The 21505-nt window shown below is 43.1% G+C and overlaps 1 protein-coding gene across 3 annotated transcripts in view; it reads left to right on the top strand.

Moving 5' to 3' along the window:
• CACHD1 (cache domain containing 1) overlaps positions 1-21505 on the top strand; it is a 91296-nt gene that overhangs the window by 55534 nt on the left and 14257 nt on the right. For all 3 annotated transcript variants that reach the window (XM_025212544.1, XM_014523293.2, XM_025212543.1), the window contains 7 exons: positions 1940-2108; positions 4280-4422; positions 5105-5286; positions 7052-7162; positions 15606-15728; positions 20329-20428; positions 20532-20648. In XM_025212544.1, coding sequence (XP_025068329.1) covers positions 1940-2108; positions 4280-4422; positions 5105-5286; positions 7052-7162; positions 15606-15728; positions 20329-20428; positions 20532-20648 — 945 coding nt within the window. The remainder of the gene's footprint in view (positions 1-1939; positions 2109-4279; positions 4423-5104; positions 5287-7051; positions 7163-15605; positions 15729-20328; positions 20429-20531; positions 20649-21505) is intronic.

Genomic DNA, 21505 nt, shown 5'->3' with positions numbered 1-21505 from the left:
CCCCCACTTCCCCTCAAGCTATTGGGGCCTGGCCCCACCCTCGCTCCTGCCGCTGGAGCAGCAAGGGGTAGGGGGCTGGGGCACCTAACAAGGTCTGCTGCCCCCTTGCCAGGCAGACCCGGCAGCACTCCAGAGCAGGGTTTCCCATCCTCACCCTTTTCTCAGTCAGCTAGAGCAGTGATAATGCCCCAGTTAGGGGGAACAGGGGCAGGGCCAACCCTGCTGGACTGGAACAGACTGCCCAGCCCACCCTAGGGCTGCAGACTATGCTGGGATACTGGAGGACTCGGATTTAACTTAAACCAGGGCCTGGGACAGAAGTTGCATAAACCGGTTTGACCCAAATCAGTTAAGTCTGATTCAACCAGGTTTATCTTAAACCGGTTTCAGTCATTTTGAAACTGGTTTATGTGCACTGAATTTATGTTCTGTTACAGGTTTAAACCAGTTTCTGATCACTTAAACCAGTTTATGTGAAACTTGTTTCCCTAGCCAGAAAGAACTGTTAATGACATTACTTGCAGTCTAACCATTTAAGAACTTGACCATTTGAAATTTTTCTCAAATGATAGTTTGTTATATAAATGTTCCCTGTGTTGCATCTGGATAAGTCATGCACCTGTAGTGTAAAACACAGGACATGACACACAACCACCTGTCCCTGTGTATTTTATTTTAACATTTGGAACTTTGTCCCATAAATATTTTGTGAACTACACAAGAAGAGCGCAATAACTTGTAAAACTCTCTCAACATCAACTAAAGAAAAATATTTCCACGTACAAGCCTCAGGGCCTGAAAAATCTGTGTATAATCTAGAAGAATTTCTAGTCATTAGACTTTCCAGAGTAAAATCAATTCAAATGGAATGGAGGTTTGTACCTTTTAAATTCTGCTGTAATCGCTAAACAGATCATATTTAGTGAAAGGATTTGGTAGACCAGTATCATTACCATAAGGAAAGAGCAGTTCTTTTACCCAGTAGCAGGGAAATAAAAGATTTTAGCAGCTCTTTGCTTTCTGACTTAATTTGTGAACAAATCTTAATGCTTATCTTGACCAAGAGAATAACATGACATTTACAACTAAATATTATCCAAGCAAATTTTGCTGCTGCCAAGACTAATTGGCTAACTACGTTGTATCAACAAACTTAACAGGTACTTATGGATCATTTCACTGTATCAATTTAAATCTAACCTAAGAGATTATGCTGAGCAACTTTAAGAGATCAAACCTATCATCATGTAACAGAAATAAATTTTGCAATGTTAAAAGGTTGTATGTTAGGTGGTCGAATAGCTTAGTTACACTAGTCCCACATTTTCTTAACCTGATGCACTTTAGCAGGATGCAAACCAGCCAAGCAAGTAACACGTCCAATATAGACATGTGGTAGTAATGATATTGTCACAGTATTATTTGTTTAGTTTGACAGAATTTTCCTAACTGGAAATAACGTTCTAGTCCATTATCAGTATCTACGTAAGAGCATTAGATGTCTGTGCAAACTGAGAGAAAAAAACAAAACTATTGATATATTTAAAAAACTGAAAACAGAAGATCTAAGCTGAGCTTCCACTTTGAAGAAATCTTTTATGCCTAGATCGATAGCTTTAATAAACTGGGGATAATTGATCAAAGTACATGTGTGAACAGAGCCACTGCTGTTTTTAGACCTTGTACTCATGTAGAGCCTGCCCACACAATTCCCTGTTGAGGATTATGTCCTTACTCACTAATTGTGAGGAAACTGTAGAGGTGATTAATTTTAGGAAGACAGAATAGGCTACTTGAGAGTATGGATTAGTGGGGTGCCAGGTTCCAGAGTAGGGGAAATGAGAGAAAATTGAAGAAGAAAGAGAAAATTTGTAGGGAATAAGAAATAAATCAAGATTAGTTTTTAGTCTAACTTTGTTGTCTTATTCTCGTTTTTGAGGTTCAGGACACATCCTTCATTCTGTGTGTAGTGGTGATTCAGCCAGAAATACCAGTTAAACAGCTCAAGAATCTCAACACTGTCCCTAGTAGCAAGCTGCTGTATCATCGCCTGGATCTGCTGGGCCAGCCCAATGCCTGTCTGCACTTCAAGCAGCTGGCAACATTAGGTAAGAAATCCCGCTGTTCATATTCAGATTTCATATATTTTCATATAGCTGAGGAAGAAATGCAAACATTTTCCACTAAAATCCTATTAAAATGTTTTTGTTTCTTATGAACGACTTGTTTTGAGGGAAGTCTCTTACCTGATGTTACTTTTTTGTACCTTTACATGCTTCTCTAAACTGGAACCCTTACATTGGGGGGTATTTTCATAAGTACTCCCATTAATTTTATTTGGCGTGCTCGTGTTAGTATGTATATGCTAGAGAAAGTTATGCAGTTTAGTTTTCAGAATAGAGGGCAGGTAGGAACTAAAAATGTCAAATCTAATTTCAAATTTATTTTCATTCTGTTGCTTTCGTGCAAATCATTAGTGAGAACATGAAAATAACAAAGTTCTTGCCAGTCATGCTATATCCTGTTGACATTGGATTTATGCAGATTTTTCACAGCCATAAATATTTAATAGCATCATTCCATGTGAAGCAGTCAGAAGCTAAAACTGATGGAAATCAGAATTTTAATAATCTTTAAATTCTTTTTCATGTGAGAGTTTCCAGACCTTTTGAACCTAAATAAAATTCTGAGTTCAGTGGCATGTTGCCCCCAAAAAGGATATGTCTCTTTTCTGTGGTTTAAAATTATTTTAATCAACCCTGCTGATGTCAGTAGTTGAGCAGATGTTATAGAAAGAGAAGTTGGCCTCAGAATCGGATTATAATAAAAAGTTTTAATATGTAGAAAGAGCGAGAACAATTTTGAATCTTTTTAAGAAGGACATTTTTGTGTTTCAAATTGATTCTTCTCTACATTTTACACTAATGCTAAACAGAATTGTGAATTAATTTTAATCCTACATGACAAAATGGGTAGGTTTCACGGAGGACAATTCAGCAACGACACCTCTTCATTGAATGCCGCAGCAAACAGCAAATAAGATCTTGGGTCATGTTGTGGAAGAGTAAGATGAGATGGAAACTGTTATTGTCATTAATTAAAAAAAAAAAAAGTCCTCATCTTCAATGTAGCATCCAGTTTCAGTTATCTCTTATTAGCATATAGCAGAAACAATTAAGACGGAGGCAAAAGAAAAACTCCATGAAAACAAAAATATAAGTGGCTCAGACTACTCTGGTAAATGAAAATACTACAGAAGTTTAAGTAATAATTGAGGTAGATATGGCTGCTAGCTATGCAATGATTTGGGGAAGGAGAGAACTTTTTCATTGCTCAGAAAGGTACTGGGAATTTCTTCCTTATGGGGGACCATTGTACACAGAGAAAAAACAAAATACATTGCCATAATCTCTTTTTCCTTATAAAGTGTACAAGAAAAGACACGTTTATCAGCTTTACGGGCCTTGCACCATCTACTTTTCTGTTCATCTTTAATATCCCAGGTTTTGTTCACTGGAAAAACACCTGCCCGAGTACTCTAATTGCTTGCGATCACCCCCCAACCACAGCTGTCAGCAGACTCCTTCCATCAGTTTTGTCAGACTTCTGTTTTTGTATCTTTCCCTGTATTAATGATCTTAAAGCGCATAGATTTTCCCATGCTTCTGTACTGTCCCATCTAACACCAAACGGTTAAACTCCTAGTTTTTCCTCCCAACTCTCGTTCTTCCCTGGGGTAGGGGGCAACAAAAAGTATGTCTACTTTTTGGGCACAGAGCAGTGTTGTGTCAGGGATACCTAAGCTAGCTCTGAATGAGCTAGTTTGCATGTTAGGAGTAGTATAGTGCTTGGTGCCTTGTCCTGTGGAATTGTGGCCTAGTTTTTATACCCTAAAAAAATTTCAGAGGGTATTGAGACTTTGAGTAGGACTTAGACACTTTTCACCTGCCTTTTTGTGGCATTTGTACTTCTTAAGAAGTGTTTCAATGAAGAATGTGGAACTTAATGATCTGTGCTCAAAAGTACTCTCATACTGGGATGATAATCCTCATGCTTCAGATCATGAATGGATCATCAGCTGGGAATAGGAAGAAAATAACTGTAATACTGTAACACTGTCAGTATACCTCTGTCAGGTGTTGTTTCCTCCTAAACATCTGGCATTGTCCATAGACTGAGCCAGGATTTCAGATCAGATAGTGTTCCAAGATGCTTTAAAATTTACTGTGCATTGAACATTGTGCTTTGTCTTTAGTCATATAGCATTTTGTTATTTTAGAAAGTCCTACAGTCATGCTATCTGCTGGTAGCTTTTCTTCTCCTTACGAACATCTGAGCCAACCTGAGACGAAACGGATGGTGGAACACTACACAGCATACCTCAGTGACAACACCCGGCTTATTGCTAATCCTGGACTTAAAGTATGCAATTTATTTGAATTACTTTCTCTATATTGGTTACCATGCTAGTCTAATTTCATATATGTCCTTTGGACTGGTCTCTTGGGGCATAGGAGTGTTGAGCATGTGGGACGTTAAGATTTTCATCTCATTCTCTTGGTGCTGAGAGCCACAATAGGAACGATTCTAGCCTAGAAAAGCCATGTTAACTAGCTTGAAAAGGAATCCTATCCCCTTCTCAGCTGGGTGGATGGGGACTTCAAGGCTGGTAGAGAAATGCAGAGGGGAAGAGGCTCAGAAACTAGAGGCCCCCTTTCCTCAGGAATAACATTTACAAACTATTGTTAGAATGAACAATATGAAAATCAGAATTGTAATAAACACCGAGCTGGAGGGGGATACCTTTGTGCTTTTTTGCATTTAAATGAGAAAACTTGGGTTTGTTTTAAGTGGAGCAGTATTTATATTCACCTGCAGTTAAAAGCAAATGTTAAAAGCTGTGTAGATAATGACAGCAATATTTCATTATAATAAGCTTTTTCTTTACTTGGAATTTGCTAGATCCATCTAGTGTGAGAAGATTTTAAACAAGTAATTGGGTTTAGATGATCTCTGATAGGTCTTTAGGAAACCCTGCAAGCAGGTTATTATCTTTTCAGGCAAGCCTTAAAGGAACCCTGCTAGGTTTGTCTTTGTTTTGCAGTTCTCTGTCAGAAATGAAGTAATGGCTACCAGTCACGTCACAGATGAATGGATGACACAAATGGAAATGAGTAGCTTGAACAGTTACATTGTCCGCCGTTACATAGCAACGCCCAATGGGGTGCTCAGAATTTATCCTGGTTCTCTCATGGACAAAGCATTTGATCCCACTAGGAGACAATGGTGAGTTTTAGGGTTCCATTATCAAAGGTTTGGAAAATCGTGGAGGGTGATATTACACAAGAGAAAATACTTTGTATAGGATTCATGTAAAGACCATATTTGTTAAGGCAAGATAAAGAATATGCTTATGGGGTCAGTAAAATATATAGTGTTTAGTATATTTAACCAGGACCTAAATTGGCGACAAGTTCAACTTCTTTTTTTTTGAGGTGACAGCCTCTGTTTTACACCTCTCTGTTCAGCACACATGAATATTAAATATATACAGATAAACACCACTGTCCATGTTGTACCCTTTTGACCCATTACGGTTTAATTTATTTGTCTCTAAATATTAATTACAGCCCTTATAGTATTCTTTGTTGTTAATATTTTACACAGTGGCATTTGTTTACAATGGATTTCCTGATGTAATTCCAAATGGGAATTTTCTGGCTTAATAGCAGCTAGTCATTATTATGCACTAGCATATGATTTAGGAAAATGCTTGTATATATTACAGATTAAATGTTGACCCATGAGAGGTGTGAATGTGTTTTGTTTGTTAAATTAGCCAGCCAGGTGGTGCTGCACCAAGCAAGTAAGAGAGTGGGGTATGTAAGCAAATTTAGGATTCCTATCCTCTGGCTAAATCACTCAGGCTCTAAATCACTTGTGGCTTTGCCACTTCAAGAGCTCTTCCACTCCGCATCTCCCTGAAAAATAATTAACATAGCTTTTGATCTGTGTTCTCACCTTCCTTCAAGACTTTTTCCTCTCTCTCCAGTTCAACTGTTTACATTTTTGCTGTCAGATACTAGGAATAATTTTGCTGTAATTTTGCTTTTTTCATAATTGGATAGATGTGTTTTGAGTCTGGATTACAAAGTAATGTTATTCAACCTTTTCCCCCTTTTATTTAAAAAAATGTGTGTGTATGTATGCATACATGGATCAGCCCTCACTGCCACCACTCCTCTCTAGATGTTAATACTCAGGACTGTCATCTTCAGATCCAAAAAAAAGGATTTCAGAGTAGTTTTTTACACCTTCTTTGGATATGCCTGCCAGTTTTCATGGGGTTTATATTCACATTTTCCTATTGTTTTCCCTCTTCTATTCCCTCCTTTTGGTTGGGGAAGCTCACACTAGTAATAAAAGAAGCTGCAAAACAGAAACCAGTGAAACTGCCTACACAATTGTGTGCAAATAAATTAATTGGAAAGATAGGAAATGTTTGTAGTTAAAGTACTGATAGACACTACTTACAACAACAGTAGGGAGGAAATCTGGATTTGTGTGTGGGTGTCTAAATTGATAGCAGCCTTCAAGTACATACTGCTCACCATTTTCAAACAACTTGATAAGTTTGCACAGGTGGAGTTATGGTTGCAGAAGTGCTTACTCTAGAATTTTCTGTGCAGTGAATGTAGGCACTTTTTGTTCAACAATATGAGACTCAGCTTGTTTTAAATCAATCACTATTAAAAATAAAATAGGACTACAATACTCTGAAATGGTTTTAACAATAAAATATGACTATTTTATACAGAATATCTTAATGTGATTGCTCATGTTGAGAAACAGGAGTATTGGTCAGTAGACTGTACTGGGCTTTGATCCTGCAGTTGCTTACTTTCAGTCATTGTGAACTGCTTTACAGCACTGTTTACAGTGGGTAAAGTTAAGCCCATATCAAAGTCTTTGCAGAATTAGAGCCATAGTTTTTCCCATTTGATATCACTCTTTGTCACTAATGCATTACATTTATTTTGGTCTCTTCTAGGTACTTGCATGCAGTAGCTAATCCAGGCCTTATTACTTTCACTGGCCCCTACTTAGATGTTGGAGGAGCTGGTTATGTTGTTACAATCAGCCACACAGTTCATTCTTCCAGGTAAATCACAGCGTTCTGCCAATACAAAATACTCTAAATTGACTTTTAAAGATGTCATAGTCTATTGCAATCTGTGAAGCTACGCCACGCATTTAAGGAACCATAGTGCTTGCTCCAGCAGAGCTGCCAATCAATTGGAAGGAACTTGCGTAAAAGCAGTGGAAATATTTCTTTCATCAAAGCTCTGGATGTGAAAAATCCATTCTCATGTGAAGTGGCATAGATTTGCCTTCTTGGGGCATATCAGGACCTAAGTAAAAAGAGCAACTTGCACAAAGGCTCTAGGGTGTGAACATGTTGCTGGGTGACTGACTGGAGTGTTGATGTACACAAAATGTGGATGAAATGGTGGGGGAAGCACCTTTTTTTTCATCAAGCAGCTTCCATCACCATTGTTAGTGTTTGTTACGCCACCAGACTTTAGACGAGGATGCAAAGTAAATCAACCTGTCTTTTTGTTCTATTCATTCTATGTGTGTTAGTTACATTTATTTCCCCTTGATTTGGACTTGGAAATCTCTCTGTCATTTGTTGTATGCTGTTTTTCTGCTTGCTTTTTTGGGGCTCGGGCCAGGGCAGACCCGTGCTCCACTCCCACATGGCCCTGTGATGGGCGCAGGTTCTGCAGGAAGGAGCATGCAGAGAGTGGATTGCAGTTCTGCCCTGGGCCTCAGTCCTAGGCTATCACTGCCCCAAGATCCCAGACCTGGCCCCAGACACAGCTGCCCATCTGCCTGTGGACCCATCCCATCTGCCTGGCTGTCCACCCTGCCCGCGTGGGTCGCAGCCAGTCTTCATGAAGATCCCAGGATCAAAGGGTGATGATGACGGCGTGGGGCAGGGGTGCGTGGGCAGCGGATCAGGGCCCCGGCCTCAGCCCTGACCTTGGTTCTGGCCCCACACTGTCACCATCCTGCAATCATGGGACCTCCATGGGCAGGGTGTGCAGCCAGACAGATGGGATGGGGTTGCGGGTGGCCAGGATCTTGGGGCAGTGACAGCATCGGGCCAAGGCCCAGGACTGAGCTATGATCTGCTCCCCACGTCCCCATTCTCACAGAACTGGTGCCTGTCACAGGGAGGGTTCAATTATACTTTGACTCTTGCGGGAGGTCTGCAGGAAAAAAAAATAAACTGGTGCATTGGAAGGAGCAATCTGATCAAGACTACCCCCCCTTCCGGTTATGATTTTCAAAGCTTACAGGAGGGCTCAGCCCCTACAAGCTCCCCCGTAATTCGTATCCTAGTCGCAGATTAGTGCAGGCAGCAAATCACAGCTCTGCCCTGGCCCCACGCTGTCACCACCCCATGATCCTGCCTTGTGAGCCCAGTCTCACCTGCCCATCCTGTTCACGGATGTCCCTCCCAGCCATGCGTGAGGGCCACTTAGGGAGCTTTGGTGAGCTGGGGGTAGGGAAGGGTGCTGACCCAGCCCACGATAGCTCACCAAAACTCCCTACATGGCCCACAGGCCCAAATAATTGCCCACCCCTGTTCTAGAGTGTGTTCAATTGTCCGCCCATATTCAAGAAAGCAAGTAAGTTTGGGAAGGACGTTTCGGCATGAATGACCCATCACCTGGATACCAGGTCATGGCTATATACATTCTTTTGCTTTATACATGGGAGGAGATTTGTTAGTGCTCATAGTAAATGTTACGGCCAGTTTGTCATGGAGCTTATGCATTATATTGTGGGTCAAGGGCAAAAGAGCAACTAGATTTCATACAAATGTGCCATTGTAATGTACCTGTTAGATGGCTTGTGTCACTGAAGATCTTTAAATGCCCCATGGTTAAGAACATTCTTCTTTTTCTTCAGTTGCTTCAATTCTACTATATTTCCAGGTCATTGTAACTTACATTCTTAACTTCCTTTGTCATTTTATTTCAAGTGTTCTGTGGGTGGGCAATGCTGCGCACATTATCTGGGCACCCCTTGTCTCTGCTATAATACCCAAACTTCATTTTATGGAGCATCTGCTAGCGACTCCAGGAAGCCAAGCCCTTGGTGCTGGCTTCTCATTTCTACCTGTTTCTACAAGAAAGTCTGTACTATAGGAAAAGAAAAAGGGCATCAGGAGGGGTAGACTGCTGAACAAAGATGAAGAGAAAAATGAAATGAAAAAGGGTGTCCAAATAATTTGTTTCTATGTGGACACAAATCAAGTGATGTTAAGGACGTGTTAACAGTAAATGTCTGGTAAGACAATTTCCAGAAACTCCTTTTCTTGAGTAAGTGACTGTTAACTTTTCCCTCTCAGCACTGGATAAAAATATCTCCACAATTGCAAATGGGGAAGTTAACTCCAGAAGACACTATTTACTAAAGTGCTTTCCATGCTGTGAGGAAATTTGAGAGCCCCTGGTCCATGCCATTGAAAACTTAAGTTCCTCCATTTTGTGCAGAAGAATTTATATTAATATTGGAAGAAACAGCAACTAGATAGGAAGCCCATAACAGAAGCACCTTTTGTGAAATAAGAATGCTACCCATAGTTAGGGAGATGCCATCCCAACGTAGGAAGAAGTAGCATATTATTTTCTTGATGAATCTTCAGTGATTTCTAATGCAGCCCTTCCCATGCAGGGAAAATGTTCAGAATGCATTTCACTTACTCTTAGTATAGTTTCTATAGCTGAAATTCATTGTTGCATGTGTACTTCTGTTACCGTCAGGAGCCTCTGAAAAGAATAAGGTATTTATTCTTTTCCCCCCTCCCTTAATAAAGCTATTCAAATATTGAAATAATCCTTTATTCAGAGACCATATGGCTTAAAAAATTTGTCTTCAGGGCAGACATCCAACCAAATGGAGAGATTCCATCAGATTAGGACAGACAGTGTTTAAAGGGCTTGGTTTTCATTTGTACAGCATGCTGCCTGTAAAACACCTACTAAATTTTCCTGTTACAGACACTGTAATATTTCAGAAATATTAGCTGCTCATTTTGGTTTGTATGAGGAATCTGTTCCAACATTTTCATTGGCCAGCTCCCTGCTGTGCACGCTCCAGCTAACTTCCCAGCTTTAAGAATGTGGTTTCTAGCCTCAGTCTGGCAAACTGAAACACAGTTCAAAAGGCCAGCTCTGAGCTGGGACGCTAGGGACACTGCTGTGTCTAAGCACTACAAAGTCAAGGGATGCTCTAAATCCTCCTACAAAAATATGCAGACTTCTTATTTTCCACTACAAAACATCTGCCCACCTTTCTTGAATGGAGTATAAGGCTGAACTGCATAACTCTGTGGAGCTTTTCACAAAGGAACTCATTGAAGAGTGTAGTGTCTTTTCTGAGGATGGAAATCTGTTGGCTGCTTGCTGAGATTTATCAAAATTCTTATTTGTGTCTAGCAAAAAGAATTTGGATTGTTTTAAGGAGCACTTAAATAGATGCTGTTCTCACTGCTCATCTGAATGCTGCTGGATCAAAAGAATAACATCATGTATATTAGGCCCCCAAATTCTGAGTTTAAAAAAATTAGCAAGCCACAAATGTTACATTTTAAAACAGTTGTTTGCTTGGTCCCTTCTTCCAGTGGTCCTCTCTGTGTTTGAGCCTCAAATAGTATAGGATCACATTACCAGGAAGCGCAATTGCCAAGAGACTTATAAAAGTGAAACCAGCCAGCTGATTTTCATTGTCCAGGCTAACATTTTTGAGAATGCAAATAACTTTTTTTTTTTGCTCACGTTGAATTCTCAGTTATTTTTGGATATTTACTCATGCTTCCACAGATTTTTGCACCCCCGGCCCCAAACTCAAATGTATGCTTTATGCACCAGTGGAATTCTATGCAGGGCACACTACTCGCCTTGTTTCGAAACTTCGGGCCCGGGTACATGTGCTGTAGAAGAACCTGAATACAGACAGGTGGATTTTGTGCAAACAGGCTTTATAATTCAGTAGAGCTGATGAATCTGCTTTTTTGTATGGATAAAAAGTTTCCAGGTGGTCAGCATCTGCAGTGCAAGCAAAGAAACCACTACATTTTGCATCCCAGCTGTGCTAACATCATTGTCTCCAGGATTTAGGCATTGACATTTTTACTCTTGTCTTCACAGATAAAACTTTTTATTTAAAAAAAAAAAAAAAAAAAAAAAAAAAAAGAAGAAAAGAAAGGGAATCAAAATGCTATTAATTTAAATGAGCGTGTTCTTCCATATAGAAGTTACACATAAACCAGTTTGTGATCAGAAACCAGTGTAAATGTGTAACAAAACACAAGTTCATTGCACGTAAACTGCTTTCAAAACGGGTTTAAGATAAACCTGGTTGGATGTAGTATCAGCCTTAACTGATTTAGATCAAACCCATGTATGGAACTTCGGTCCCAAGTCCGCTCCCAACTCAAGTTAACTCTGTGTCCCAGCATCGCAGGATGCTTTGCATCCCTCAGCCGTGCTGTGCTGTCTGCTCCAGAAGAGCAGTGTCTGCCCTGCCCTTCTGCTCCCAGCCAGAGCAATGTCACTGCTCCAACTGGCAGAGAAGGGTGTGGGGAGGGGGGGAAAACCTAGCACTGGACCCCAGTGGGGTCTACCTGGCACCAGGGGATGGTGGGAAGCCCTCAGAGGCTTTCCCCTCCCCCCTGCTTGAGCAGAGAGTAGAGGCGTGACCAGGCCCTGGACCAGCTAGTTGAGTATGGTGGAAGGGGCTGGTGTAACCCCCTCCCTGGCCTGCACTGACTCCAGCTGGGGACTGCCTGAGGGAGCAGGAAGCCCTCAGAGGCTTTCCCCCCCTCCACTCAAGCAGAGGAGGCCATGGCCAGGCCCTGGGGTGCCCAAGCTGGCTGAGTATGATGCAAGTAGGGGGGGAGGTTAAACCCCCACCCTGGCCCAGACCAAACCCAGCCTTGGGGGTGGAGGGGGAGAAGCTTGAACAGGGAGCAGAGGAAAGCCTCTGAAGTCTTCCTGCCCCCACTCCTCACCCCTGGCAGGCAGACCCTGCCTGAGGTCAGTGCGGGCCAGGGTGGGGGTTTAGCCTCCCCTCCATTCCCCTCCTGTCATACTCAGCTGGCCTGGTTAGGCCAGGGCTTGGCCACGCTCCCACTCTGCTCAAGTGAGGGGGGGGGGAAAAGCCTCCAAAGGCTTCCCATCCTTGCCCTCTTCCTCCCTCCCCCACTAGGCAGACCCCAGCTGGGGTCGGTGTGGGCCAGGGTGGGATTTTAACCTCCCCCCACCCCCTTCATAGTCAGCCAGTTGGGCTGGGACCTGGCTACACACACCCTGCTCAAGTGGGGGGAAAGCTTCCGAGGGCTTCCCACCCCCCCGTCACTGCCTCTGCCAGGCAGACCCACACCCTGCCCCGTCTTCCTCCCCCACAGGCAGACCCCGGCCCACCCCCTCCTCCCTGAGTAAGCCAGGATCAGGGGACATGGCTAAGGGAATTGCTCCTGGCTCCAGGCAGAAATGGGCAGTAAAGCTCCCTCTTTGGGCTTTCCCCCTCTCCCCCACACCCCCCTCTCATGTGCATGGGGCAGCACCCAGGTGGGGGTCTGGTGCAGGGGGTTTTTTCTCCCCTACCCTAAAGTCTAATATTAAGTCTGTTAACAAGGTGGGGAATCCCTTCTCTGCACCAGAGCTAATGGAGAATGGTCTCTGAAGCTGAGGACCCCAGCCAGCCCCAGGATAGAGGGATTGTTCCCCTCTTGGCATGGCGGGGGAGGGGCATGCAAGGGTTTGCGGGGGCATGTGGTGGGCAGCCAATCAAGAATAAGTCCTGCTTGGCTGCATTTGGATTCCTTTGGTGGTGGCCGGAAAGCTGGGAGGCATGCTGTATTGCCCCCCAGCTACTGGTATGGGCCACTGAAGGGGTCTGGCTGCCTTTCTGGTTTCAAAAGTGAATGTCTGTTCACTTGCTTATTGGTTCAATCTGTGCAGGTTAGACTGACCCACGAAGGTTGAATCAATTCAGCCGCTGGCTTTTAGATTGTCTGTACTTAGCCATGGTGTGTTTTCCATGGGAAACTGTAGTCCACATACCCTGTTGCATGAGAGCATACTGGTGGTATGGTTGCCTTGAGGCACGGTATTGCTCACTCTTGTTACATCCCCGCGTTGGTCTGAAGAGGCTTCTTTGCCAAGGCAGACAGTGGCTGGAAGAGTTGGAGATGGGGAAATGGGACTGGGTGAAACCACTCTAGTCCTGTTCCTTACAGACAACCACATTGTGGCTGATCAGGCTCTTGAAAGTGGTTGGGCTGTTTACACTCACTAATCAGTATGGAAATCTGGTCCATAATGGTAAAATCCTGCCTGGGAGGGTTTGTATCCTAGCTGGAGAGCCTTTGCACAGGACGTTTAAAGTCCCTTTGAGCTACCCCGATAATTTGCCAGAACTAGGCACTTTCAAATAATCAGTGATGTCCCATTGACATAGTTTTGTTTGAATCTTTCAGGCCCCTCAGTTGCATAATAGGAACATGGCTAGAGCCTCCTCTGGCTTGTGCTCCTTGGGCAAAACACGAGCCCTGTAAATACACCGGGTCCCTGAGACAGTGTTTTGGTTTTCTCTGAACTTTCTAACCAAACCCCAAAACTGTGACTCTGCCCCAAGGACTCTTGGGAATATTAAATAGTTGCAGGGAGAAACAACATGGTAGAATATTGAAAACAAATGGTTGAGGAAAAAGAGCTCTTTGCCTTCCTAGCACTGGTGTGGAAAGATTTCAGCACATTCACCCGAGATTGCGTTTGGTAGGTCTTTGATGTGTCAGTTGCTAAGGTAACAATATGCGTAGTCTTGAGCTGCTGAGTGAAATAGGGACACCAGCAGACCTCCCTGTACGGACAGGATATTATAATTCACAGCAGCTCTTGCTCCTGCTGCTGCTGCTCCTCTCAACCTTCCTCAAAACCTGAAGAACCTGCTTTCTTCCTAAATTTAAATAGTCATGACTGTGCCAAACCGCGACTTGTCTACATTTGGAAATGTCATTGTGTCCAACCATGTGTTAATGAGCATGGTTTTATATGCAAATGTAGAGAGGACTTGTCATGTTTATCTTCAGATCAGCTGGTTGTGTTTAACCTGAAGTCTCACCTTAAGGGTAACTATGAGCAACTGACAGGATGTTTAATTTGACAGCTTTTACTTCCGCATGTTTAATACTGTGCTACTTCTAGCAGGGTAATTTTTCAGTGTAGACCAGACCCTGATGAGTTTGTGCCTAGGCTATTATTTTCAGAGATGTGAAATGTCCTTTGCACAAGAGAGGTTTGAAGAATTGCATAACAGAGTAAAGAGAGAGTGAAAGGTAGAAAAATGCACCTGAAGACACCACTGCTCTGTAATTCCCTTTCCATTTGAAGGAATAAATATCAGTCCTGACCAGAGGAGGGCAACCTCTCTTTACACTAGAAGAGATTACACTGTGAAGACTTAATCTAGATTTGTAATAAAGACAAGGCTTTGGGTGAGGAAAAAATGATGTAGATATATAGAGATTGTTGTTCAGACTACGAAATGACCACTCTGTGGTTAACTGAGGTTTAATGAATTCTCTACATGGGTTTATATTCCCTTTCTTCTCATTAAAGGGTTAAAAAACCCAAGAAATAATTTTCATAAGAAGGCTGAAGGCCACCCGGTTCCCCAGAACCTGAAAAGATTCTGGTACTTTAATCTACATCCTCCTGAAAGCAGCTGGGTTCACCCTGTAGCTGCCAAAGAGGGGCTAAGGACTGTGAAGAATGATGCAAGGGAGTTTTTGTTCCTTGTTTTACAGAGTTTTTAACCCTAACTCCCATTGTTCTACATTAATGAAAATGAATAACTACTGGCTTCGGCTCCATGCCTAAATTACTTCATCACAAAGCGTAAGCCTTTGGCTTTCCAGCAAAGAACTAAGGAACCACCTTCTCCCTTATGGCCTGTTATGATTCCTGCGCTCAGCTGAGAACAACCTCCAGCAGGTAGCGCTGCCCAAGCCCCCTTAGTGAAAACGTGTGGGAGGTCATTCTTGGTGCTTTGGAACATGTGAGCGTGAGCCTGGACATCTTCTGGAAGTGCTGTAAGACCTTTCTGTTTGGATGGTGGTTTAGTAAGCAAGGCTAAGATGAGATATTATTTTATGCTTCAGTTTTAATAGTCTACTTGCTTTTATAAGTTTAACTGTCTTGCTTTGTTCTTTTGCTTGTTCTTTGTTTTGTAAGATGTTTTGCTCTCTTGGTGTAAGGTGACCTGAGCCTTTGTTAGGGAGGGCAGCAAATAAATCTAATAAATAAATGATTAAATAAACAAATGTCCTAGACTTGACAAAGCCACATGCGGTATGAGCTGTACTTTGTTGCTGGGTGACTGATCTGAATTGGTGTTGTTCATAGGTTGAAGGGTTTGGATTCCAGGCCTCAATTCCCCTCTACTGTACTCAGCAATGTAAAGGGTATATAGTTATTGCTAACATTGCCCTCAGAGTTTACTGGTTCTTCTTTTTTCCTTTGTAGCGCACAGATGTCTTCAGGGCATTCTGTGGCGGTGATGGGCATTGACTTTACTCTGAGATACTTCTATAAGGTTCTAATGGACCTGCTACCAGTTTGTAACCAGGATGGAGGCAACAAAATAAGGTAAGCATTGGGTTACTGTATTGGCTTTAGTCTTTTCTTTAATATAGTATGTCTTTAAACTAGGGGTGCATCAATAGAGATTTTCTTGGCCAGCACCAATAGTCGATTATTCACCAGGCATATTGGCTGGTACCAATTTGATAACGGATTTACAGGAGCACAGCCCAGGAGCATGCAAAGCAGTGCCCTGCAGGTAAGTCTATGGAGGGGAAGGGGTTTGGGGGGTGGGGGGTAGATCGAGGCACCCATGGTGAGGGAAGAAAGGAGGGCGGCAGGGACAGGGGTTGGAGCTGAGGCTGGGGGCACTACCAGGGTGGTGAATGGGACACCAGGGGAGTGCGACAGAGGCGTGGGTGGATCGTCCATGGGATCAGCATTCTGGTGCTTAAAAATGGCAGCAGCGGTACTTGAACTAAAGCTTGTCAAATGAACTTTAGTTCAAGTACTGCTGCCACCATTTTGAAGTGCAGGAGATGCTTTTAGGAGCAGAGCTGAGTGGGATGAGGGTGGAGACAGGCTGCTGTCCTCCCTGCTGCCTTTTGCCCTGGGAGTTGCGCGCTGGCCACGCCGCATCCCCAGCCCCTCCAGCAGCAGGAGGTGCAACCCCCCGTCCCTGCACCCTCCAGACGAGCTGCCTGCGGCTTCATCCTGCTCCTTGCCCCAGCATCCCATTCACCACCCTGGCTGGGCAGCACCCCCTGCCTCTGCCCCACTCCTTCCCTTACTGTTGGGGCCTTGAACTGCACTCCCCTCATGCCACTTCCCTCCCCCACACCCCTTCCTCTCCACAGACTTACCTGCAGGGCACTGCTCTGTACACTGTCAGGCTGCATTCCTAGCCACATTCGACTATGCTCATGCAAATGGCGTCCAGGGGCCCTGGCCAGAAGGCATATTGTATTTATCGATACATTATTGGCTAAACAGGCCAAAGAAGCTGATAGCTGATAATGTTAATTTTCCTTGTATCAATGCTGATCCAATACGGCACCAATATACCTCTACTTTAAACATTATTGTATTGATTTTAATTGAGCTTGTTTACTTAAATAGATTACAATTTGAATTCATTTTCCTCTGGACTCTTGGTACCCAACATAAAATATTAGTCTGTTGAATGAGAAATCAGTAAAATATTAAAAGGGAAAGTAATTCATTGTTATTTGTGTTATATAGGCTTAATCCATATGTATCCTTGGACATAAATCCATATTAAATTAACACAGCTTCCATTCTTTCCTTTACTACTTCTCATCCTGGAGTATTTTTGGATACTGGTGATACTGACAGGATGAAAGAATAAAGGTTGTTTGTGTGAAATGGTATAATCTCTGTAATTGATTGGAGGCGTAACTGTTAAATGCTCCTTTGTTTCATTTGTCATATAAAATAAGTTAATACTGGTATTGTAAAGTGCCTGGTCTTACACTTGGTGCTTAATTTTAACTTGACCTACATAAATCTGAATGTTTCACTGTTCTCTCAGCCTTTACTGAAGATTCTCACAGCAAAAAAGTCTCTGTATTATGGATGCAAGGGCTAGATAAAGTGGTTTTTAACATCCAAAAAGGACCTTGAAGTTTGGAAAAATGGATGTGTGCTTTCTCCCCCTCCCCTCTCTTTTGTCTTTGTTCTAATAATAAAATGAGTGGGGTGCTTGTTCTTTTTATTTTTGCCTTTAAAATATTAGGAGTGTCAAACCTGGTGTTTTTGGAACTGTCTGTTGTAGGAACAGGAACAAATGCTTTCCTTGCCTTTAAATGAGGGTGCTAGGCTCTTGAATTTCTTTTTATTATTTTGTTAAGAATACATCTTCCAATGTTTGTCAGGCACTTGACAAACCCAGACTAAACAAAATAATGCCCTAAACAGCCTGAATATTTCATTTCATTTTGCATTGGCAGTCAATCAAAGTTAATTCCATGGTATTTTTGATCATAAGCCCACTAGTTTTCCAGCTGTCTATAGCATTTTCCAGGGGAACCAGAGCAGGCAAGACCTGAATGTCTAATGCAAAAACCAGAAGTTAGGCAGGAAGAAAATCTCTTGAAACTTCTTGTGGTTCTTTCATGAATATAAAGGTGCAGCCCCACCAGTTTTCCAGTGCAGGTTCTTTAATCTTACATACGTGTTGTTCTTATTTCATTGACATGACACAGGCACTCTAAACAGTCATGAGAATCTTTTAGCCCCCGGCAGAAGGCAGGGGAAGTCTGTACAGCTGCAGGACCCAGCCAGAGCCATGCTGAGCCTGGAGACTTGAGCTCTACCCCTGCTGAGTTCTTCAGGAGCATTAAGTGGCCTACATTAACCTCTTCCAATTTCCCCTCTGTGGCCACAGATTCTCTTGATCTTTGCACAGACTAAGCCCTCTGTAATGCCTGCTCCTTTGCCTTCCCCCTAGCGCTGCTGTCTGTGTCTATGGTAACAGAAAAGGAGAGAGAGGCACATTGAGCACGGGGACTGCTGGTTAAGGAAGACGGAGAACAGGCCGTGCAGGAAGAAGTGGGCTTAGTCTCCTGAAAGCCTAAGAGCAGCATCTCTTTCAGCCATGGGGAGAGGGGTTTAGTAAAATGTAAGAGAAGGGGATGAAATGGTGGATGGGTGAGAGAGAGCGTGAAGGGAAGGTGACTCTACAGAGTGAGAGATTGAGGTACTTTGCCCATTTAGCAGCTGGTCTGAAAGAATTTACAGGCATAAAGTTAAGCTTCATATCTCACCGTTTTATGGATAGGGAGGCTGAGGCACAGAGGTGACATTATTTCCGTGAGGTCAGGCAGGAAGTTAACGGAAGATCAGGAAATAGGAGGGGATATGATGAGGGAATAAGAGCTGAATAAGAATTCATATCGAGTATAAGTTATTTTCCCATTTTAAATGAACTTAGAGGCTCAACAGTAGGGGAGGAAGTGTCTCTTGGAAAACAGCCATATATACACATAACTACTATTGAGTATGGACTGGGGTGGGCAGAATATGGGCCCTGGGCCAAGTCTGGCCCACCAAGAGGTTCTGTCCAACCTGCGGCAGGTCCCTCAGCCCCACCTGCACCTGCTGTGGAGAGTAACCAAGGCCATGGCATGCGCAGTTGGTTCTGCCGGGCACATGGTGGGCGCGACATAGTGGCCGGACTCAGCTTCCCTGCAGCGGTAACTCATTCTGCCCAGCTGTCACTGCCAGTCCGCCCTGCACCCATTACCAGGGGTGCTGGACGGAGTGGGCAGGGTCTCTATGGAGACGAGCTGGGAACCCCCACGGGCAGGACACACTTGGCCAGGCAGATGGGATAGGGCCACAGATGAGTGGGGAGTGGCATCCAGGAACAGAATGGGTGGGCAGGGCTGGGGCCAGGATCGTAGGGCCATGATGACAGGCAGCCAGGGCCCAGGGCAGAACCGTAATCTGCTCCCCGCTTGTCCCTGCAATAGGTGCTGGTCTGCTGGGATTATGGGATGGTGACAGTGCAGGGCCAGGGCCCTGGGCAGAGCCATGATCCTCTCCCCACATGTCCCTGCTCACAGAACCATCTTGAACGTGCAGGGAGCAAATCATAGCTTTTACCTGGGCCCCGGCCCCTTGGTGTCACCACCCTGTGATCCTGGCCCATCCTGTTCCTGGACGCCACTTCCTGCCTGCCTGTGTCCCCATCCCATCCACCTGGCCAAGCATGCTCTGCTCATGGGGGTCCCAGGCTGGTCTCTGTGGAGACCCTCCCCACTTCATCTGGCGCCCCTGGCAGTGGATGCAGGGCAGATGGGCTCAGAGCTAGATAGGATCAATTACAACCCCCCACCCCTCCCACTGCACTGAGCCAGCAACATCCCCACTCCTCTTCCAGCCTGCAACAGCTCACCGAAACTCCTTAAGTGGCCCTTCAGCCTAAGTAATTGCCCATCCACACTTGCATTGGGACCGGTTTCAAAAGGGCAGCAGCTGTTACATTGTAACTGTTACCAGGGCCAAGCCTCCCACTATATGAATGTAGCAAAACTGCTCCAACTATAACACTGCTTCATATTATAGGGTTAAAGTCGGAGCAGTTTTTTTACTACATTTATATCCTTCCAGGCTTGGCCACAGGTAAGGGTGAGAATGTAACAGCTGCTGCCCTTTTCAAACACTCTCCTTTTGAAATGGCTCCAGATGTGCACATGTTCATACCCTAAGCCTTTCCTTACCTACGATTTAGGTCAGTAAGCTTAAAAAACTTGGTTTTACTGTCCGCTCTGTGTTTTACTAAACCAGTGTGTGCTTACTTTTTATTTTTATTTATTTATTTTTGCTTACTATGTTATGCTTCTTTTTTATATTTATATTCCTCTCGGATCTGACGATGCACTTTTGTTTCTACTCATTTCAGCCTTCAAGATCTTGGTATAAGCACAGTGTTGCAAAAGTGGCTGGTTTCCAAACTTCAGGGAAATACTGATACAGTCTTTTAAAGATTGTTTCAATGGGCAGGAAGTTGTTTTTAATTGGCCAGAAGTGGTGTTTTGTTGTATTTTCATTTTTGGTTGCTTACAGTTCTAAATTCTAGACCATATTTTGCCTCTACAATATGGAGAAATCTATTAATAATTAATATATTGTGTTTGTCTAGATGCTTTATCATGGAAGATAGAGGATATCTTGTGGCACACCCAACCCTTATTGATCCTAAAGGTCATGCTCCAGTAGAACAGCAGCATATCACACACAAGGTTTGACTTCTGCTCCTCTTTCTACTTCTGTTGTTTCTAGTTCTGGTTCTTTGAAATGTACTGATATCATTATGATGTGTTTTGTTTTGTTTTTTACTTTCAGGAACCATTGGTAGCAAATGACATTTTGAATCACCCAAACTTTGTGAAGAAAAACCTTTGCAACAGTTTCAGTGACAGAACAGTTCAACGGTTTTATAAATTTAATACCAGCCTTGTGGTAAGTGTTGTTTTTTTTAAAGTACTTTTGGTTTGAACAACAACAGCGATACCAAGTAAACTCTTTCTGAAGAGTGAACCATGTTAGCCTATAGAGACCTAAAATAAGCAGGCTTGATTGTGCAAACCTTATTCGCGTAAGGAGTCCATTGAAATCTAAGTGATTATAAACAGTGGAACTTGCCAAAAGAGAGCGGTAGTGGTGCAGTCTAGCCAAGTAGCTAGAACAGGGGAAGTTTGTATTTCCCGTCCTTATTGAACAATTAAAAAAAAAAAGTTTGGACTCTTCTGCAGTAAACCTTGTTACCTGACATCCAGTTGCCAATCCTCACCCTTGTCAAACTTATGGGATAAAGATGGGACTTTTGTCTTACCCTTCACATTTATAGAGTTTCCAAATGTGTCTCCTCTCTAGCTAGAAGTTCAGGTGGTAAAATAGAGAATGCATATGACAGCAAATATGACAAGACTCACGTAGTGCAAATTTGTCAAATTCAGTTCTTTGATTCTGAGTGAATGTGGTTATACCATGTCATATATGAGTCTTCCCCATTCTCAGTCTTGCCAAAGATTCTCAGCCAGTATTCAGAAGAGCTATTGTCTGTTGCTGTGTATTGAATGCTGACTGCAAACAATCCATAATGACAAGGTCACTGTAGAATAATGTAAAATAATACATGCTCTGATAGAGTACTGCTATTTAAACACGCTTTTTGATGATTATTAACATAAGCGTCAAGAAATCGTTTGAAAGCTGAGCCAAGGTCAATCAATTTTAGTGTTTTGCTCACAGTCAAGATGCAAAAGACAAAACCATATTTGCAGCAAATGAGAATGTGGAAGACAGAATGCAAATTT

This window comes from Alligator sinensis, unplaced genomic scaffold (genome assembly GCF_000455745.1).
Source record: "Alligator sinensis unplaced genomic scaffold, ASM45574v1 scaffold982_1, whole genome shotgun sequence".
NCBI lineage: Eukaryota > Metazoa > Chordata > Crocodylia > Alligatoridae > Alligator > Alligator sinensis.
The sequence above is the reverse complement of the archived record's forward strand: the minus strand, read 5'-3'. Positions and strand labels throughout refer to the sequence as shown.